The sequence below is a fragment of the Balaenoptera acutorostrata genome, chromosome 7, assembly GCF_949987535.1.
Source record: "Balaenoptera acutorostrata chromosome 7, mBalAcu1.1, whole genome shotgun sequence".
In the NCBI taxonomy this organism is placed as follows: domain Eukaryota; kingdom Metazoa; phylum Chordata; class Mammalia; order Artiodactyla; family Balaenopteridae; genus Balaenoptera; species Balaenoptera acutorostrata.
This window is the reverse complement of record NC_080070.1, coordinates 38,635,165-38,654,418: the sequence shown is the minus strand read 5'-3', so window position 1 is coordinate 38,654,418 and position 19,254 is coordinate 38,635,165. Positions and strand designations below refer to the sequence as shown.

The window sequence follows — 19,254 nt, the reverse complement described above, 5'->3', positions numbered from 1 at the left end:
GCTATTTTGAAGATGATCTGTCGGTGAGTTTCTGGCCACCCACAGCTCAAGACGATTCCACGGGCCTTATTTGTCTTATTAGGACTTATTAGCTGCCTTCCTGGCCAACCTGAAATTTAGAAATTACATCCTCGTTCTCTACTTTCCAATGACAGTCTCAGTCGGAGGTGGTGACCACCTCACACCAGAGCCCAAATTGTTAGGCCAAGGGGCAAAGTCGGGCCAACGTTTCAAAACTATCCCTGTTGTTACATTTCACCCTCTGAAAAACTCATGTTGGCAGAGGCTCAAGTCTTGCAAAAATGACTCCATTCATTTAAACGTCAGAGGCGTAAATCTTACCAGGCCATGGTGGGGAATACCCAAAGGAACGGGATCAAACGCTTAATTGATCACCTACTATCTTTTATACAATACATAGATGGGGAAAACCCTGATTCCATGCTCTTTAAACACACCTCTGGGAATAGATGATTGTGCATGTACATACCCATAGGTGCTTAAAGTATAAGGTAAAAACTTTGGCAGAATACCAATGACAGCAGTGTAATGGGGAGATAGAACTTTGGGGTACATTTCAGGGCTGTATTTAAGCAAGGCCCAAAACCGAGAAGATGTCACTCACGATAGGACAGAAAGAGGGACATTGTCACCTTCTGGCAACTATCACCTGGGCTACGTGGAGGCAGGAACCAGCTAAAGCATGTCATTATTCATTCACTTTTAGCCTTGCTTGCATAATCTGAGCTGACAGGAAAGGACCAGCAGTTAAAATGGCAGCTGGTAACAAAGGGTAGAGTCCAATGACTGAACTGCTTGCAGCCAGGGACCAGGTCTTCATATGATCAGCACAAAGCACAGTGCCTGGTATGCAGTAGGCACTCAGTAAATATTAACAGATGAATGAACAAATGACTTTAAAATGGTATGATGCCAAAGATTGTTTTCCCATCGTATTTCTTTCTTAATGACATCTAGAATCATCAAGGAGTGTGGTGATTAAAATGGGGCTCTTGACAGCCAAAGTGAAATAACCAGATATTTTAGACTAAGGAATATCAAGTGAAATAGAGACAAGAAGAAAATACCTTATATTTTAGGTTTCAGGAATAGAATTCAGGAGGTTCTTTTTTTTCCCCTTTTAATCAAAATAAGTTCCAGCCATTAAAAGAAGGTGTGTGAGAAAGGAAGAAACTGTCTCAAGAGACACTTCAGTGGTTGTGCTTCATTTCTTCCTACACTCCCTTTTAAATTTTCCTATATAGTTGGTTCTGCTTTAAAAAGCTCAAAAGAAACTACTTCTAAACCAATTACAAGATAAAAGGCCTTACCTGTATGCAAGTGCCCCAGCAAAATGACTCTCAATATAAGTGTCCATTACAGGTTTAAAATGATGAAATTTGCTATCTTGCAGCAAATTTATTATGTGAACCTAAAAAAAAAAAAAAAAAAAAAAATGGAGCTTTATAAAACTGAACACAAACCAAGATTTTTTTTTTGGTAGAGGGGAGGGGGAAGGTTTCTTTTCAAGTAAGCTCATGCTATTATGTGCACATTTATAAATAGCCTTAGGAAAGTCAAGATTAAGAGACAAAATTAAGATATAATTAAAGTGAATTTAAACTCACCAAAGAATCAAACACTTTAGACCCATATTTTTGGGAATTTTCATCTAAAATTCCAAACAAGGTATCCAGTGTATCTTGCAGAAACTGTTGGATAAAGAAGTAAAAGCATAAATAAAATATCCTCTGGCCTTCGCCTCTAAATATTCTTTATCCCATGAATTTCTAAGAGAGGGATAACAAAATAGCATTTACCTTTACTATCTCTGAGCCATCAATTTCTTTTAATTTAGAGAGACAGCCTGTGATCTTGTCTGGGTGGGTTCTCCACTTCAAAAGATCAAGCATATCACCTTTCCAAACAGAAAAGGAAAATTAGTTGCCTTAATAGAGAACAGCCTCTCACACGAAAGTGTTCTACTGTAAACGCTGAATTCTTACACACATTGCCTCTTGGTCACCCAAGTTGCAGGCTCCCAGGCCCTCCCACTAGGCCTCTAAATGGCATTTATTACAGTGTATTCTAATTATTTCTCCCTTCCCAATGCCCTTGACTTACAAACTCCTACTTATCCTTCAGTTCTCAGGCTAGCTATCTGTCTTTGCCCCCACTAGACTGTAAATTCCAGCAGAAGAGAGTGTGCGAGTTTGGCCCTAACATAGTGCCAGCATCTGGAACAGGGCAGGCACACATCAGGCACTTCGTAAATACTGGCTGAATGATTTTCTGCCTCCTCCCATTAAAGTGGGAGATTCTTGAGGGCTGGGAACCCACTTTATTCATATTTGTGCCCCCAGCATATAGCACTCTGCCTAGCAACAAATTCCACTTGGCAATGAAGGTCTTCTTGACAATGTGGCCCAAACCTGGCATGACCAGAAGGTCCCTGCACAGTGATGACAAAGCCAGTCAATTGTCAGACCATCTAGTGAGCCTTTGGACCTGAGAGGGCCAGTTCCTGGACTCCATGATCATCTTCCATCCTAGACTCTGGTCCAGCTCTTCAATTTCCTCCTTTCCTTGAACTGACAACACGTGGGCCCTGAGTCTAGCAGAGTCCTCAGGGAACCTCTTCACCTCATGAGGGAATAAATCCTTCCCTCATCCTTCCTGGGCAGAAGGTCCTGAACATGGTGTCCTGCTTCACTGGTCTCCAAAGGGAGCAGGGAGACGGTGGTGTCTGGAGGCCAACGAAAGCAGTAAGAACTGACAAGGCACGTGCGAGCGGGATGTGCCCCGGGCAGGGGAACCTGGCAGGGCTGGTCTCCTGGTGCTCAGTGGGCCTGAGAGACTAGAATGGCCAAGAGAGAAGCCAGGAGGGGTTTTCTACTTCAAAGCACTTGTTTCAGGAAAGACCCAAATGGGACTTGCTGAGAGACAGAAAGACCGATGTGGAAACAAGAAACAAACCAAACAAACACAATCCAAGAGATCAAGGAAGAGTAGTTATGATGAGAAAGAAAATACGATGTAGTGAATAAAGATGTGAAAAAAGCATAAGAATCTCAAGAGGAAATAGAAGCAACCGCCACCAAAGTCAGATTCAAAAGAAAAACTTCACAGACAAAAGAAAGAAATTTGGTACTAAATGAGAATATTTGCCTATAACAAATAGGGGTAAGAGGAGGAGGTGGATTTAGAACTAGAAAAATGAGGGAATTTCTTTTGCAATACTGACATTGAAAAAGAGATTTATGACTATTTTCATAACAGAAAATCCTGAAAAGGTTAAATATTCATGTCTAACTCGGACACCCTGGAGGTATGATTGAAACCTTTTAAAAAATGATTGGTCATATTTACATGAGCGATTCCACAGGGCGAGACCGGCTACAGTAGACGTGGCCCTCCAGGATTCTCCTCCTATGTTTGCTCCCTCCCTCCGACTTCCTGCATCTAACTTCAGGATGCCTCCCTTCCCCGGCAGCCCCTCTCTTTTGTAATTCCCCCAGCCATTCACTCTTCACTTCCCACTCCACGTCCCGTCCAGCGCTCACTCCGTCCCCTCCCTCTCTTTCCCTGCCCTTCAGAGTGAGGCTGCTGCAGAGGCGTGCAGGGGCGCTGCCCACCGTGGGGGGGTGGGGGGTGTGCAGGGGAAGGAGGCAGCTCTACTGGCTGCAAAGTGGCATCACCGGAAGCAGCAGTGGGGGACCAGGAATAGGACTGTCATCAGCAGAGCCGGGCAACAGATGACAGCGGTCCAGACAATCGGATCAGGATGGGGCTGTGCATCTTTCCTGTGAGAAGCCTGAGGAATTTCGAGACTGCTCCCAATGGAGCCAAGAGGAAAGCAGTATGTCCGTCTGGACATAATTAATGACGTATGCCAGCCCTCTCATTATTGTTACCTATTAAGTTCTATATATTATAAGATATTTTCCGCAAAAGCCTATTTTAAGATCTGTTGTGTGAGGAAACATTTTTTTTTTTCCTTAGCAATATGTCATTGTTACAGAATTAAAATAAAAAATTTAAATACTTAAAAAAAAAATTCATGCATGCCAAGAACTCAGAATCAAGTCAAAATTGTCATCTCTTAGGTCTCTATTTTAGCCATTTGAAGATACATGAGTTGCAAATTTGGAGCTAGGACCTACTACTGAAAAATGTGAATTTTATACATTCGATTCAATTATCATTTAAGTGTATACTGACTGTATGCCTAATCTACCAAGAGCTATAAAATAGGTAGATGGCATGATCCCTACTTTTGTTTTTTTTAATCACAATCTCAGGAAGAGACTGAATAAATCACCCATCACTGGGGGGGAGAAAGGGACGTGGGGCAGTCAGTTCCTGCACAAACGTTAGACTTAATTTAAGCACTGTTTTTATTTTCTCATAACTTTTTAAACAGTTGTGTTTAACAGTCCAAGGAAGCTGACAAACAAGTAAAGTAATTCCTTTGCTGATCCCCACTTTTAAGAAGCTTAAAATATCTACTTGATTTGGCAATCACAGACGTCTAGCTGAGTGCTCTGGCCTCAGTATGCTATCTAAGAATGACATTGGAACACAGAGAGAGTGTGCAGACACACTTTAGAAACCCTGAAATGCAAATCTGCTCTAGGAAACTGTTCCTAGAGACCACATCACTTACTAAATGCCCAATTGTAATGGTAATGGGATCTGTAAACTTTCCAAGTCAAGTAAATGAATACAAAGCAATTTAATTCCAATTTGGAACTGGATTACTTCTACACAGAGACATGTGTCTAGCATGTAAATTTCAGAAAGCTCAACTAACTTCCTTCCTCCTTCCCGTGTCTGAGACACACTATTCATTTCCTGCTTCATTTTGAGCTGTCTTACACTGACAAGGTTAATCAATGTCAAAATGATAATTAAGCACTTATTAGTCTTCAACAATGAGTCAAGCATTGCCTTCCATATAGTGAGATGTTTAACATAATGGTTTCGTGAATAGTTTATTTACCTGAAAATGTTCTCTGCTTTTACAAAGTAGTAGCTTCTAATTATCAGGATTTTGTTCCCTCTGTCTTAGGTTCACAATTCTAATATTCTCAACCCTAGAACTAGAAAAAATTAAGGATGCAGGGCCGAGTATTTTGATGGCAGATAATCTATTGTTAGATTTGTGTCATTGGCAGAATAATGGTCCCCAAAGATGTCCGTATTCTAATCCCTGGAACCTGTGAATATGTTTATCTTACATGGCAAAAGAGATTTTACAAGTGTGATTAAGATAAAGATCTTTTAAATAGGGGTATTATCCTGGATGATTTGGTGGGCCCACTCTAATCACAGGGGTCCCTAAAAGATGGAAGATGGTTAGGGTCAGAGAGACTTGAAGATGCTGTGCTGCTGGCTTTGAAGATGGAGAAAGGGGCCAGGAGCCAAGGAATGCAGAGGGCTCCTAGAAGCTAGAAAAGGTAAGTAAAAGGATTCTCTCCAAGGGATTTTAGAGGGAATGTGGCCCTGCCGACACCTTGATTTAGGCCCCATGAAACTGACTGCAGACTTTTGACCTCCAAAACTGTAAGATAATAAATTATTGTTGCTTTAAGCCAATAAGTTTACAGTAATTACTACAGCAGCAACAGATAACTAATACAAGCTGAAAATAGTCTAATGGAGACAATCAGTTAAATGTGAACTTAGACTCTATAACAGACACACAACTAATCCACATGGGATGAATAAAAATTCCACCGAAGGGAGTCAGTAACATGTTGATTTTATTATCTTCATAACCTCCACGCGGTTAGACTGTTCCCACAAAAAATGCCCAAGGTAAATGCTTTATAGTCATTATAGAGTTCTGTCAATGAAGGTTTTATTTAAGTAAAATCATTAACCACTGAATACTGATAAAGTCTGGTATAATGACATAATTTGGCAATAGCTACTTTCAATCAGATTTACTAAAAATGAATTATGTAGTTGATTTTTAAAAATATTTCTCAAAAATACTTTTGGAAGGGGAGAAACAAAACCCAAGATAAATGTGAAAGAATCATTTGCCATTTGCCAACTTCTATATAAATACAGTAGCAATGCGTGACAAATTGAGTGTTATCTTAAAAGTGGTCATTATAACAATGCCACAATTTGCTTCTTTTCTCATTCCATCTTCTAAGAAAAGAAAAATATTTCTTACTATGTGACACAGAAGAAAGAACTACCAACACTTACAAAAGTTTAAGCACAGGAGCATTTTTTGACTCACAGTACAGGGCCCTGACTTAGGATGGTTTGACTTAAGATTTTTTGACTTTACATGGGTGTGAAAGTGATATGAAATCATTTAGAAACCATACTTCGAATTTTGAGTTTTGCTCTTTTCCTGAGTTAGCCACATGCTAACACAGGTACAATACCCTCTTGTGATGCTGGGCATTGAGCCCCAGCTCCCAGACAGCCATGTGATCTCGAAGGTAAACAAGCAACACCAGTTACAACCATTCTGTACCTATACAACCATTCTGTTTTTCACTTTCAGTACAGTATCCAATAAATTACATGAGATATCCAACACTATTATAAAATAGGCTTTTTGTTAGATAATTTTGCCCAGTTGTAAGCTAATGTAAGTGTTCTGGGCATGTTTAATGTAGGCTAGGCTAAGCTATGATGTTTTGTAGGTTAGGTGTAATAAATGCATATTCTACTTACCTTATTCAAGTTACCATGGGTTTATCGGGATGTAACCCAATCCTAAGTCAAGGAAGAGCTGTGCCTTATTATGAAGTGATTCTCTTCAACATAATGAATCTGATTTTATTAATATGGCATTCAGGATGCTTTCCAGAAGGCTTACATGGCAACCATGAAGAATTCAAAAATGTTTAATTTGCTTCCTTCATTATAGACAATGTTTTCACAACAGTTTGCCAAGGAGAAGAACTTGCTTTATTAATCATAACTTGCTAAACAATCACTGACATAAAAAGTAATGCTAGAATAGAAAAGCAATATCCATCTAATTAAACAAAAAACGGCCTTCACTCTAAAGTCTGCAATTAGCACTGTCTATGGAGCTATAAAGCAAGAGAGATTAAGGTGGTGGTAATCTTTGTCTTTTTTTTTTTTTTTTTTTTTTCAAGCAGCTGGGTTTGACGGTTTATTTTGAAGAGCTGTGTACTTGGGTTCCAATACTGGGATAATTCTATAGTCCTTAAACTACATGCATTTAAGAGATCACTGGGTCACAACTGTTTTCATATTATTGGAAATCACAAACAGAAGGATCAACATTTTTTCTAGTGCAAAGTTATTATACATAACATTGATGTTCATTGAATATCCTATCAAAATTCACATGAATACTTAAATACAAGGGCTTTCAAATAAAACAGTATTATACATTACCGTTTTGTGTGAGTTTTGTGGAACAGAGAAAAGATGTTATCCAAAAAGACTCCTTTGTGGGCTTCATGGCTTGATTATTATTCCCAAGGAGAATGCCCTTGGAAAAAGGAAGTTTGAGGTAGCGGGTAGTATCCTGAAGATTTGTGTTTTCTTCACACTGTAAAAAATATTTTTAAAAATGGGGAAGGGGGGAGAAGAGACCTCATGAGAATTATTAAGCATGGTAACTATTGCTAGTGTTTATGAACTGGGAAATATTCCAAATATTATTACAAATAGAATTTGGCTTTTAAGTAAAATGCAACAAAAATGTCTAAGCGGAATTACGCACGGATTTTGGACTCAGACCCATTTGGGTTTGAATCCTATCTCTGTTACTTCCCACACAAGTAACTGTATCAAGTTGTTTAACCTCCTGTGATTTCCGTTTTCTCTCTCTAAAACCTCATTGTGCCGTCCTAAGAATTAGATTACATAAGGCTTTTATCATAGAGCCTGATACATTGGAAGTGCTCAAGAAATCATACTGCAGTGACCATCGCATTTAAAAAAAGTGCTTACATTCTTCCCACATCTCCTCTGAGGCAGATATTAAACAACTCCTTACTTTGAAAACTGGCAATTAAAGGACTCTGTATTTCAGGATAATCTCATAGCTCCACTACGTTGAGAAGTCTCTACAGAAAATGCCAGCCAACAAATGTAAAAGGAATTACAGGTTTTAAAAAATACAGTTTCATATTCCTAGTGTAATTCTTATTTTACTCAATGGTTGCCGCTAAGTGCTAAAACCAGCAGGAAAACTATTGATGAGGAAATGAACATTCATATGATGCCACACAGGTTACCTCCTACTGGCAAGACGACAGATGTAACTGCCCGTGGGGGGACTGGGTTGTCAGCCCTCTAACGCAGGGCAACGCAAAGAAACACATCATCATCTGCAATGTGTTCTTACAAGGCTGTGGAACCTGAATCTGTTACACCTACAGGTTCAACTTCTACTTCACAGGAAATACGAGGGACAGAGCAACATGCTGAATGTTAGGGGGAAGCAACCAGACAAAGCCAGAAGGCAGCACTTTCTGTAGGATGCTTGGCTTTGTCTCTTCAAGTCAAGTTTTGTGAAAAAAAGGATTGCTCTAGATTAAACAACACTTAAGAGATAGCCAGATACAATGTAATGGTCCTGGATTTGGACAAACTTGCTGAAAAGGATTTTTTTTTTTTAATTTATACATTGACTAAGTTCTAGATGAGATTAAAAAAAAATTAATGATTGGAAAAGTCATTAACTGAAAAAAGGAAATTAAAAAATATATATATATATAATGAAGCAATCTAGATATCCTTCAGTACATGAACAGATAAACTGTGGTACATCCAGAAAATGGAATACCATTCAGTGCTAAAAAGAAGTGAGCTACCAAGCCATGAAAAGACATGGAGGAACCTTGATGCATATCACTAAGTGAAAGAAGCCAATCTGAAAAGGCTACATACTTTATGATTCCAAGTATGTGACATTCTAGAAAGGGCAAAACTATGGAGACATTAAAAAACATCAGTGGTTGCCAGGGGTTGGGAGTAGGAGAAAGGATGAACAGGCAGAGCACAGATTTTTTCTAAGGCAGTATGATATTATCATGATGGATACATGTCACTATACATTTGTCCAAACCCACAGAATATACAAAACCAAGAGTGAACCCTACCCTACGGTAAACTATGGACTTCGGGTGATGATGATGTGTCAATGTAGGTTCACCCTTGGTAAATGAGTGATGTTGCTAATGGGGGAAGCTCCGTATGTGTGGAGGCAATGGGTGGAAGGGAAGTCTCTGTGCTTTACTCTCAACTTTACTGTACACTAAAACTGCTCTTTTAAAAAGTCTATTAAAAATATGTATCATTTGGGTAAACGAAGTCCATACAGAAAAACATCCAGAAAGATATACACTAAGGGGTGAACAGTTAACATTGTTTGGGTAATGACAGTCTGGTGTTTTTATTTTATTTATCTATATACTGCTTTTGTAATGAAGGTGATTTTAAATTAAAATTCTGAGAAAAAATATTGCAACAGATACAGAGATGGTATAGCTTAGCTTATTTTGAGTATAAACTTAGGAACCTTATTTCTTTAAATATTTTCAAGGCTAGTGTCTTGGGAACAGGTAGGAAATTAAGCACAGAATCCTCTGGTTTTCTAGACTACTTTGTGTGATTTACAAAAAAATTTTAATAATAAATTTTTAAGAAAGAACTCTCTAATAAGTTGAGAGAAACAGAATCAGAATATTACAAGATGTTCTTCCCCGCACACCTGTCCAGGAACGGGAGGACCAATCAACACAATAAACAGCCTCCATAACTCTCTTCTCATGTTATGACTCCAAATGCTTTCTCTTATTACTGCAAGATATTTCATTTAGACAGAAGAATGCATATATAGTTTAAAGAATAATTATAAAGTGAACACTTCAGATGCTTGCCAAAAAAAAAAATGCTTAGGCAAAGTAATGTTCTGGAACTTGGGGTCACCGTCCCCTCTCCTCAATCCTGTTCTTGGTATCAGGGCTTAGAGCACAGCAAGCTATAACTTGAGTCACAGCAACCCATACTGGGCCTATTTCCTGCCTGGATGTGGTCTCTGGGGTCAGAAACATGCTCTGGTCTGCCATCCCCAGCCTGACTCATGCTCCGTTTGTTGAACCATACCTCCTATTGGGACTGAAGCCTCATGCAAACCCAGTCTAGACACTGTCTAGCTATTTCCAGGCCTCCTCCCCAGAAGCTGGAGTGTGCCCTGGTCTGGTATGCTCCATCTGTTCACAGAAATCCTGCCCCTATAGATAGATCTCTTAACCCCCTTCCCCCCAGCTAACTAACTGCCTGCTCTTGAGCACTTCTGGAAGCCTCTTAGAATTCCTGCTTGCTGAGCTCATGTAGTTCAATTGGCAGTCAGGGACCAGTCACTGCTGTGTCGTGTCCATAGCGGGCACCGTGAATAGAAGCCTTGGCTGCCTTCACCGGGGCCAGTCACTGTGGCCAGGTCAGTGCCACCTTTTCTAGTTCACTGCACTTCTCTCCCAGCCTGGGGGACCAAGACCTCAGCATCGGAGTCTCTCTGATTCCGAGACGTGACACCTTGAGAGCTTCTTAAAGCTAAACTCTATCACCCTTACTCAATGCAAAATACAGTAACTAATACAAACATTACTCTGGACACAAAAGTTATCTGAAGACCTTGCACCAACAATACTGGTGTGCATATGTGTGTGCTGTGTGTGTTGGTGTTGGTGTGGGGAGCAAGTGGTGGGGGTGGGGGGGGTAGGAATTCTACCCCTAAATTCAGTAAAGAAAAGTACATAATTATCCTTTGGTCTCCGTGAACCCTTTGCTATAATATTTACCAGGAGTTCAGAGCTGGGTTTTTTGTCCAGTAGGAGTCAAGGCCATACTCTAGGTATGGGGTTAGAGTTTTAATCTATTTCCAAAGAACTTAAGTGGCCTGCAGAGAAAATCTCATGGCCTATCTTTTCTTGTCCTCTGAGGTTTTCAGCATGAACCCATAACACATCACACAACACTGGAGCTTTTAAAGGCAATCCAAGCAACCACCATTTAGGCTAAGCACTCTGCGTATATTTTCTCATAGTGATAATAATCCTATGAGGCAGGACATTGTAACCTGGGGAGCTTATGTGATTTGCTCAATATCACAATATTAGTAACTATCAGAGCCAGGATCTGAACCAAAGTTTGTGCTTACAACTACTATACGACACAGTAGTTATGACTACAATGACTCTTCCATTGACTCTTCCAATGACTCTTGTTTTAACCAGGTTTTGAGTTTTGCTATAACAAATTTAAAATGTATCAATTTATAGATAACATACTGAATGGTGGGTATGTCTAAGAAAGACCCCCTAGAAGTTCATTTTTCAAAAAAAAGGTATGTTTGTGGAAGACACCCTGGGAGAGAGCTTAGAGTGGTCTGTGGATCTGAAATAGTTTCATACATGAAATGGCAATGAGTCCTACAGTGAAATGGCTAGTTGACATTCTGAAACCACTCAGGGAGCAAAAGGGATCACGTGATCTGGATGCAGTGGGGAAGAGGGGCAGGTAGGAGCAGAGGAGGCATGACATGGGAGACTGGAAACACAACAGATGGGATAGAGATCATTCGTTCAGTCACTTGATGAGAGAGAATTTATAGAAGAGAAATGAGGTTGAAGATCAGTGAAGAATAGAAATGGGTTCCAGAAGATAGGCTTGTAAGGCAGAAGCAGTGGTCAGTAAGGGTTTAAGCCAAAAAGGTCCAGACTCTTAAGAGGAAATACACAGCTCACCAGCAGAAGCCAGGGAGTGATCAAGAGTCAGCAGTGAATTCCTCGAGCATTCTTCTGCCAGGTGGGAGAAGGGTCTGCACTGTGAGTAGGAGTCTGAACCACAGTATGGATGGGAGAGAACAAACAGGAATGAGCAATCTCCTTCCAGGTGAAGGGCTAAGAGTTAATGAAGTCACGGAAATGAAGCTGGTAAAGGATGGCATGTCATTGCCTGTGTTTTAATTGGAAAAACAGTAAAAGGAGTTGTGGCTAGGTGTCTGAAGGCCTGCGAATCTGAGCAATGTAGGCTCGACACCAAGAAACTGCAGTTTTGCAAAAAATTACACTGCATGTAGTTGATAAATGGTTTTGTCACCGCAGTGGAATCCAGTCACACCCCTAAACTACATGGGGGGTTAAATATGGATCACTTGCATTCTGGGGAACACTTGGAACACAAGTGATTTGGTTTTGGCATAGGGACGATTTTTTTCATCAAATCCAGTGCAGGCAGGGAACAAGGTAATACGGATATGAGAATAAGAAGGACCGTCCTCCCTGTCCTCTTGCGACAGACACAGACACAGCTAAAGTCTTCCTGGCGTTATGGTAGATGTATGATGACAGAGAGATGAGGGGACGATTAACTGAGCCATTCTTTCTAGGAGAGACAAGGCGACATGACCACAGCCTTTTGAGGCTTCTACTGGATTGTGGGAACAAAACAATGCCATTGTCATAGGAAAGGACTATTCTCTGTGTTTGCTTTGATAGGCTGGGATCTGTGCAAGTCATTTTAAAATGGCATGAAGTTAATTTATTACAAATTAGAGAAGAGGGAGAAGAAAGCCAGCCCTTCGCTTTACTTGAGACGAATCAGATCTGACAGGAGGGATGTGTTCTCTCAGATTCTTACAGAAGAGTTAAAATGCAGGCTACGTGGAAGCAGGAGTAGCCTCTGTCTTCTATGAGATTACATAGCATGGCTCACAGTCTATTTCTTTGTCTAGAACTAAAATCAGTTGGTACAGCATTGAATGTTGCATCACATCCCAGGCTACTTTTTGACCACTGTTCTAGGCACAAGAGATGCAATGGTCAGTCATAGACACTCTTCCAGAAACGTGGTATCTGCAATAATGCAAGCTATGTGATTGAGAGAAATAAATTTAAAATTTCTTCAGAAATACACTGGTACTGAGATTCATAGTATATTAATCAAATTAAGGGGCCCGTAATTTGCAGGAAGTAGAGAATTAAATTCAAAGCTATAGTAATTTAGACAATCCAGTTGAAACGATATACTGCCAGTTAATCGAACCAGTTGTGGCAGCAAAATATTTTCTTCTGGGGATTCTTTCAATATAATTAGTCATCCTTAATGTTATTATTAAACATTTATTAAAGTCCTACTATTTGACAGTCCTTTAATTCGGTATAAAGAATGTAACAAGGAAATAAACACAGTCCCTGTCCGTGAGGGCATTACATGCCTGACCTCTGCATTCATCTGTTAATACTGATTACAAAGCTGTGATAAAGATCCCTGGATTCCACTGGCTGAATGGATACAAAAACAAGACCCGTATATATGCTGTCTACAAGAGACCCACTTCAGACCTAGGGACATATACAGACTGAAAGTGAGGGGATGGAAAAAGATATTCCATGCAAATGGAAATCAAAAGAAAGCTGGAGTAGCAATTCTCATATCAGACAAAATAGACTTTAAAATAAAGACTACTACAAGAGACAAAGAAGGACACTATATAATGATCAAGGGATCGATCCAAGAGGAAGGTATAACAATTGTAAATATTTATGCACCCAACATAGGAGCACCTCAATACATAAGGCAAATACTAACAGCCATAAAAGGGGAAATCGACAGTAACACAATCATAGTAGGGGACTTTAACACCCCACTTTCACCAATGGACAGATCAACCAAAATGAAAATAAATAAGGAAACACAAGCTTTAAATGATACATTAAACAAGATGGACTTAATTGATATTTATAGGACATTCCACCCAAAAACAACAGAATACACATTTTTCTCAAGTGCTCATGGAACATTCTCCAGGATAGATCATATCTTGGGTCACAAATCAAGCCTTGGTAAATTTAAGAAAATTGAAATCGTATCAAGTATCTTTTCCGACCACAACGCTATGAGACTAGATATCAATTACAGGAAAAGATCTGTAAAAAATACAAACACATGGAGGCTACACAACACACTACTTAATAACAAAGTGATCACTGAAGAAATCAAAGGGGAAATCAAAAAATACCTAGAAACAAATGACAATGGAGACACGACGACCAAAACCTATGGGATGCAGCAAAAGCAGTTCTAAGAGGGAAGTTTATAGCAATACAAGCCTACCTCAAGAAACAGGAAACATCTCGAATAAACAACCTAACCTTGCACCTTAAGCAATTAGAAAAAGAAGAACAAAAAAACCCCAAAGATAGCAGAAGGAAAGAAATCATAAAGATCAGATCAGAAATAAATGAAAAAGAAATGAAGGAAACAATAGCAAAGGTCAACAAAACTAAAAGCTGGTTCTTTGAGAAGATAAACAAAATTGATAAACCATTAGCTGGACTCATCAAGAGAAAAAGGGAGAAGACTCAAATCAATAGAATTGAAATGAAAAAGGAGAAGTAACCACTGACACTGCAGAAATACAAAGGATCATGAGAGATTACTACAAGCAACTCTATGCCAATAAAATGGACAACCTGGAAGAAATGGACAAATTCTTAGAAATGCACAACCTGCCGAGACTGAACCAGGAAGAAATAGAAAATATGAACAGACCAATCGCAAGCACTGAAATTGAAACTGTGATTAAAAATCTTCCAACAAACAAAAGCCCAGGACCAGGTGGCTTCACAGGAGAATTCTATCAAACATTTAGAGAAGAGCTAATGCCTATCCTTCTCAAACTCTTCCAAAATATAGCAGAGGGAGGAACACTCCCCAACTCATTCTGTGAGGCCACCATCACCCTGACACCAAAAGCAGACAAAGATGTCACAAAGAAAGAAAACTACAGGGCAATATCACTGATGAACATAGATGCAAAAATCCTCAACAAAATACTAGCAAACAGAATCCAACAGCACATTAAAAGGATCATACACCATGATCAAGTGGGGTTTATTCCAGGAATGCAAGGATTCTTCAATATACGCAAATCAATCAATGTGATACACCATATTAACAAATTGAAGGAGAAAAACCATATGATCATCTCAATAGATGCAGAGAAAGCTTTCGACAAAATTCAACACTCATTTATGATAAAAGCCCTGCAGAAAGTAGGCATAGAGGGAACTTTCCTCAACATAATAAAGGCCATATATGACAAACCCACAGCCAACATTGTCCTCAATGGTGAAAAACTGAAACCATTTCCACTAAGATCAGGAACAAGACAAGGTTGCCCACTCTCACCACTATTATTCAACATAGTTTTGGAAGTGTTAGCCACAGCAATCAGAGACGAAAAAGAAATAAAAGGAATCCAAATGGGAAAAGAAGAAGTAAGGCTGTCACTGTTTGCAGATGACATGATACTATACATAGAGATCCTAAAGATGCTACCAGAAAACTCCTAGAGCTAATCAATGAATTTGGTAAAGTAGCAGGATACAAAATTAATGCACAGAAATCTCTTGCATTTCTATACACTAATGACGAAAAATCTGAAAGTGAAATTAAGAAAACACTGCCATTTACCATTGCAACAAAAAGAATAAAATATCTAGGAATAAACCTACCTAAGGAGACAAAAGACCTGTATGCAGAAAATTATAAGACACTGATGAAAAAAATTAAAGATGATACAAATAGATGGAGAGATATACCATGTTCTTGGATTGGAAGAAGCAACATTGTGAAAATGACTCTACTACCCAAAGCAATCTACAGATTCAAAGCAATCTCTATCAAACTACCACTGGCATTTTTCACAGATCTAGAACAAAAAATTTCACAATTTGTATGGAAACACAAAAGACCCCGAAGAGCCAAAGCAATCTTGAGAACGAAAAATGGAGCTGGAGGAATCAGGCTCCCTGACTTCAGAGTATACTACAAAGCTACAGTAATCAAGACAGTTTGGTACTGGCACAAAAACAGAAACATAGATCAATGGAACAGGATAGAAAGCCCAGAGATAAACCCACGCACATATGGTCACCTTATCTTTGATAAAGGAGGCAAGCATATACAGTGGAGAAAAGACAGCTTCTTCAATAAGTGGTGCTGGGAAAACTGGACAGCTACATGTAAAAGTATGAAATTAGAACACTCCCTAACACCATACACAAAAATAAACTCAAAATGGATTAAAGACCTAAATGTAAGGCCAGACACTATCAAACTCTTAGAGAAAAACATAGGCAGAACACTATGACATAAATCACAGCAAGATCTTTTTTGACCCAGCTCCTAGAGAAATGGAAATAAAAAGAAAAATAAACAAATGGGACCTAATGAAACTTAAAAGCTTTTGCACAGCAAAGGAAACCGTAAACAAGACCAAAAGACAACCCTCAGAATGGGAGAAAATATTTGCAAATGAAGCAACTGACAAAGGATTAATCTCCAAAATATACAAGCAGCTCATGCAGATCAATAACAAAAAAACAAACAACCCAATCCAAAAATGGGCAGAAGACCTAAATAGACATTTCTCCAAAGAAGATATACAGATTGCCAACAAACACATGAAAGAATGCTCAACATCATTAATCATTAGAGAAATGCAAATCAAAACTACAATGAGATATCATCTCACACCGGTCAGAATGGCCATCATCAAAAAATCTAGAAACAATAAATGCTGGAGAGGGTGTGGAGAAAAGGGAACCCTCTTGCACTGTTGGTGGGAATGTAAATTGATACAGCCACTATGGAGGACAGCATGGAGGTTCCTTAAAAAACTAAAAACAGAACTACCATATGACCCAGCAATCCCACTACTGGGCATATACCCTGAGAAAACCATAATTCAAAAAGAGTCATGTACCAAAATGTTCATTGCAGCTCTATTTACAATAGCCAGTACATGGAAGCAACCTTAGTGTCCATCAAGAGATGAATGGATAAAGAAGATGTGGCACATATATACAATGGAATATTACTCAGCCATAGAAGTAAACGAAATGGAGTTATTTGTAGTGAGGTGGATGGAGTTAGAGTCTGTCATACATAGTGAAGTAAGTCAGAAAGAGAAAAACAAATACAGTATGCTAACACATATACATGGAATCTAAGGAAAAAAAAAAAAAGGTCATGAAGAACCTAGTGGCAAGATGGGAATAAAGACACAGACCTACTAGAGAATGGACTTGAGGATATGGGGAGGGGGAAGGGTAAGATATGACAAAGAGAGAGAGTGGCATGGACATATATACACTACCAAACGTAAAATAGATAGCTAGTGGGAAGCAACCGCATAGCACAGGGAGATCAGCTCTGTGCTTTGTGACCACCTAGAGGTGTGGGGTGGGGAGGGCGGGAGGGAGGGAGATGCAAGAGGGAAGAGATATGGGAACATATGTATATGTATAACTGATTCACTTTGTTATAAAGCAGAAACTAACACACCACTGTAAAGCAATTATATCCAATAAAGGTGTTAAAAAAAAAAAAGATCTCTGGATTCCAGCTCTGCCAGGGAAGGGAGAGGAAACCTTATGGGAAAGAGGCTATCTGACCTCAGTCACAAAGAGTTAGGCTCGCCAGGCAGGCAAGGGAGACAAAGGCAGGTTATGTGGAAGAAAGGATACATATAAAGACACTGGGGGAGAAAAGTACATATATAAGACTATGAAGATATGGCAACTAAATGCAATGTGGGATCCTGGATTAGATCCTAGACTAGGAAAATGACATTACTGGAAAAACTGGTGAAATCTAAATAAGTTTTGTGTTAACAGTATTGTACCAAGGTTAATTTAGTTTCAATAAATGTGCTATGGTTATGTAAGACGTTAACATAAGGAGAAGTTGGGTGAAGGGTATATGGGAATTTTCTGTACTATTTTTGCAACTCTTCTGTAAGTCTAAAATAACTTAAAAAACAACTGTCTTAAAAAGTACAGGTGTAGTCAGACAGCTATAGGTAGTTTAGTGTGGCTAAAGGCAGTGATTCTTTTCAGTAGCAAAAATGCCTTGGGACTACCGTAAACATCTTAAATAAGAAAAACTCAAGGTGATTCTGACACCTGGTTTAAATTCCGTAGATTAAAGTACTACCAAGGAGGTGGCACTGACTGATTGTGAAACCAAGCGTTTAGATATGGGGGTGAGTGTGAGAAGTCAAGAAAAACTGCAGGGCTCTGTTCACCGCAGGAGAGGATGGAGATGGCATAAAGAACTCAGTTTGGACAAGCTGAGTTTGAGGCATCTCTGGTGAACCGAACTGAAGATGTTCAGTAGGCTGGGAAAAGTTCTGGGCTACAAGCCCAGAGCTGGCTGTCAGCAGCAGAGATGCGGCAGGTTAACCCACGTAAGTGCAAGAGATGGTTCCAGAGCGTAGAAGACACAGATGGTGTCCAAGGATTAAATCCACGATAACACCAACATTTAAGATGCAGATAAGATATAAACTAATATATATATAGGATGGATACACAACAAGGTCCTACTGTACAGCACAGGGAACTATATTCAATATCCTGTGATAAACCATAATAGAAAAGAACATGAAAAAGAATATCTGTGTGTATAGCTGAGTCACTATGCTGTACAGCAGAAATTAATACAACATTGTAAATCAATTATACTTCAGTAAAATTAAAAAGAAAAGATGCAGATAAGAGAGAAGAGTACTCAAAGGAGAAGAAGGATGAAACTAAGGTGAACACTGTCAGATAGACCATGGAATATGGGATTTTCAAGAAGGGTAATCAATAGTGTTTCATGCTACAGGGAAGTCAAATAAGGAAAGATTTAGAAAGGGTCCAGTAGTGTTGGCCCCAGCGTCGGTGTTAGTGACCTCAAGGGAGAAACTTCATTGGAGCTGCGGGGACAGAAATAGCCCGAGGAACAAATGGAAGAGAGTGGCGGGAAGCAGAGACAGTGAGTGAAGACTGGCCTTTCCTGCAGGTGGCTGAGATGGGAAGGGAAGAGGCAGTGTGGTAGCTATTACAATTTTATTTGTCTTTAAAGAAAAAGGCTTGAGCATGTTAAAAAATCTGAGACTACTGCCAGAAGAGAGGAAACATAGCTGCAGGAGCAAAAGCGGACATTGAGAGGAGCAAGGTCCCAGGGAACTCAGGAGGAAGATCCTGAGGGAAGCAGGTGGAAGAATCAGCCTTGGAGGGGAGGAGTCTTGCCCCATCCCCTGAAACAGGAAGCAGGAAGGAAGGGAAGGATGCAGATCAGTTTGCAGATGGCAGAGGAGAGAACACAGGAAGTTAAGGAAGTTCCTGTCTGATGGCTTCTGTTTTCTCTGTTAAGGACACGGGAAGTGGTGAGGTAGGCAGAATG

The 19,254-nt window shown here is 39.6% G+C and overlaps 1 protein-coding gene across 2 annotated transcripts in view; it reads right to left on the bottom strand.

Moving 5' to 3' along the window:
* The window catches only part of DOCK4 (dedicator of cytokinesis 4), a 489,751-nt gene that overhangs the window by 144,351 nt on the left and 326,146 nt on the right, over positions 1-19,254 (bottom strand). For both annotated transcript variants that reach the window (XM_057550242.1, XM_057550243.1), the window contains exons 17-20: positions 7,399-7,555; positions 1,821-1,918; positions 1,629-1,712; positions 1,332-1,432 (exon numbers count right to left, since the gene is read on the bottom strand). In XM_057550242.1, coding sequence (XP_057406225.1) covers positions 1,332-1,432; positions 1,629-1,712; positions 1,821-1,918; positions 7,399-7,555 — 440 coding nt within the window. The remainder of the gene's footprint in view (positions 1-1,331; positions 1,433-1,628; positions 1,713-1,820; positions 1,919-7,398; positions 7,556-19,254) is intronic.